The 2983-nt window shown below is 41.8% G+C and overlaps 1 protein-coding gene across 1 annotated transcript; it reads right to left on the bottom strand.

Moving 5' to 3' along the window:
* Positions 1–714: 714 nt before the first annotated feature.
* LOC121147269 (beta-defensin 12-like) lies at positions 715–2494 on the bottom strand. Its single transcript, XM_040967090.1, has 3 exons — positions 2443–2494; positions 2069–2110; positions 715–839 (listed from the first exon to the last, which is right to left on the bottom strand). The coding sequence occupies exons 1-3, from the start codon at positions 2492–2494 to the stop codon at positions 715–717; spliced, it is 219 nt and encodes a 72-aa protein (XP_040823024.1).
* Between the last annotated feature and the right edge of the window lie 489 nt (positions 2495–2983).

Genomic DNA, 2983 nt, shown 5'->3' with positions numbered 1-2983 from the left:
TATTGTAATAATATAGGGGAAATCAATGAAGGGAGGTGAATTGAGGAGAGGGGAAGGAAAATCCCAGAGCCTATGAAGCCATATAATAAAATAAATTTAATAAAATAAGTAAATAGACAGTAAAGCTGGGAATGCAAAACTGGAGTGGTGATGCAAGGCCAAAATAGACACAGCTGACTCCCCAAGACCCTCTGACTTGAAGAAACACAGGAGGATTTGGTATGAGTCCTGGAGTCAGCCAGACTTGCAGAAACCAGGCTCCAGGGAATCACCAAGTGACTGTGTGACAGTGGCAGGGCTTGGCCGTGGACATGGAGAACAGACAGCAGGGGAAGGAATCTGAATTCTCCCTCCATCCCACCAGACAGCTGTATTTCCTGAATCCAGCACAAGATGAAAGCGGGGCATTGTGTGTGCAGAGGAGCCACGGAAAGGACAAGGGATGGGTCTGAGCACAGAGAGAACACTGGCAGATCCAAGCATGGAGCAAAATTCTGTTAAGTCTTAAATGTTAAACTGAGTGATCACTTTGAGTCACCAAGAATAAGACCGTAACATTTTATTTCACAAAGCAAAGCTACACAGCCCATTGGTTATGTGAATTCTACACAACGTTGTAAGCTAATCAGTCTCTAACCACTTTCTTCCGTAGGCAAGAAGAGAGATGCAGCACGGTGCTATAGTCACGAGAGGGGGCCAGCGCCGTCCTGGCCGTCAGCGCTTCGGCCGGCAGCAGAAGTAGTTCAGCTTGCAGCTCCCAGCAATCTGCTCCTTCTCCAAGCATGCCTTCCTGCATTTGCCCCGACCAAGCCAGCACGGCTCACAAACAGCAAACTCACCTGTGTTAAGAAAGTGCTGCTCAGAGGGCTCGCCACGCGTGCTACTGAAAAGTGAGACGTGACAGAGTCCACAACATGGGGAAGCTTAGGCGGCTGATTACAGACCGTTGCCAAGAATTTGCCCCAATGTTTCAAAGTACTCCTGCTTTTTTTCAGTATGATATTTGAATGAATTCATTTTTTAAAGCAAATGGTAATCGCAATTCCTGCTTTCCAGGTGTTTATAGCTTAGCACAAGTAGGTAAACCACAGAAAAACAAGATGTCTTATAGAATGATACAAATACGTGATGATACTGTTTGTTACATGAATATGGGAAGAATATTTTATGATTCTGGAAAGATCTTTAAAAAATGGAGTCAAGAGAATTAGTTTCAACTCTTGTTGGAACAAATAATGCCATGTGTCTTTGATAAATTACCTATCTCAGATTTTTCATTTGTCTGCTGGAAATTCTAGAAATATCTCTCTGCATTATTAATTTGTTAGTGGACAAATACAGTATTTTATGTGTGGTTGTTTTGGTTATAATACTGTCTACCTTATAGTGATATTTTGAGGATTAAATAAAGCAATCTGTGTTAAGTTGGTACCACTGCCTGGTTATGCAGTAACCAATCCATGAGAGGTAATATCCTTCATGTTTCTCATTCTGGAATTCTGTGTAAAAGTTTTGCCATTTTTGTTCCCAATTATACAGAAGTATTTATTTTGGTTCTATTATAATGTACTGTGTCTCTGTATAAGATGACTCCACAGAAGAAGACGGAAGGCATATCCACTGTATACAGATCTTCCGCAGTGGAAGCGAGCTTTCATTAGGTAATCTTGTTACCGTGTCAGACTGAGTTCAGTGCCATGCTACATGGCCGCCCTTAGTGTGACCAGAAGCACGGCCTGTAAGGGGTGGGCATCCTTGTTAGCAGAGCAGTGCCAAGTAACTGATACTTGATTATAGCTATAACTTCTGTGTAATTAACATATGAGCTAATGGAAAAAAGTAAAGTCAACATCTCTACGAAAATATTAAAGTACAATAAGAAAGATTTTTTTTAATGGAAAAACCCGAATGTCATGTTGGAAGCATGAGAGAGAAGAAGCTTCAAGTCGTTCTGCCTCGCACACCACGTGCATTTGCTGGTCACCTCCAGAACAGACAGCTGACACGGCCGGCATTTCTAAGCGTGAAATGAAGAAAGCGAGAAATACATCCAAGGGATTTAACTTACCTGCTGGAAATGACTGGGAGTAATCAAGTTCTGCCTGGCCCTCTAAATTCAAAACAAAATGTATTTCAGAAATTGAAGCCAAAACAGGGCATAACACCATGAAACAGTATTCCCAACCCAGCACGTAACATGCTCATCAAGGCACTGAGAAGGACAGAGACACAGATTTTATTCTAGTTCTCAGGATGAGCGCTGATCTGTAAAAACAAGTTAAAATTAAAAATGACAGCAGCATATGCGGTGGACTCTCAGAAAATCCCATCGCAGCCCAGTGGGTGCCTATGAGTAACACTGCGGAGGCGACTTTACTCGGCTTTGTGGCGCTTCATCTGGGACTCTTCCAGCTTCATCAAAACCCTGTCCATTTCATATACCTGATGAAAAAGCCAAAATGAAGAAAAAAGCAAAGGCAAAGTAAAACGTCATCCTGCTCATGACCGTCTTACAGGGAGGACAATTCTGGGAAGAGAAGTCAGCAATTTATTTGAGAAGCTTGTAATTTCTTTAAGAGAGGGAAAGCTCATTTATGTTGGAAAATAATGAGATATGGTTTTAATCGGTGAAGAGAAGCATTAATAAAAGCATAATTTCATGCACTATTTACCAGGATCAAGGGTTTACATCCATAACCTTGGCACCCATTAAGCCTTGGATCTGGAGGAGTCTTATTAGCACAGCAAAAGAACACCAGGCTAGGACTTTGAAACTCTGGGGTCACACACAGCTCTGCCACAGCCATCAAGGCACAAGGAGTTCATCAGTCCCTTCTCTCGTTCAGCTTTACTTTTCTGGAGGAAAACAAGAACTACCTCATGTGATCTTCTTAAAGAGATCGTGATTTTGATACAAAAGCATACTAATTCATTTCACTGTTGCGAGCTTAACTTTCTAATATATAAGTATCATGACATGGCA

This window comes from Ochotona curzoniae, unplaced genomic scaffold (genome assembly GCF_017591425.1).
Source record: "Ochotona curzoniae isolate NIBS_2020 unplaced genomic scaffold, NIBS_Ocur_1.0 scaffold_4506, whole genome shotgun sequence".
In the NCBI taxonomy this organism is placed as follows: domain Eukaryota; kingdom Metazoa; phylum Chordata; class Mammalia; order Lagomorpha; family Ochotonidae; genus Ochotona; species Ochotona curzoniae.
The sequence above is the reverse complement of the archived record's forward strand: the minus strand, read 5'-3'. Positions and strand labels throughout refer to the sequence as shown.

Bases quoted from the DNA above. Each gene is read 5' to 3' on its own strand.
- LOC121147269 (XM_040967090.1), bottom strand. From the start codon at position 2,494: ATGACGTTTTACTTTGCCTTTGCTTTTTTCTTCATTTTGGCTTTTTCA. The intron at 2,111-2,442 runs GTATATGAAATG...TTTTGAATTTAG, and splicing joins CATTTTGGCTTTTTCATCAG to AGGGCCAGGCAGAACTTGAT. The intron at 840-2,068 runs GTAAGTTAAATC...TTCTTAACACAG, and splicing joins CTCCCAGTCATTTCCAGCAG to GTGAGTTTGCTGTTTGTGAG.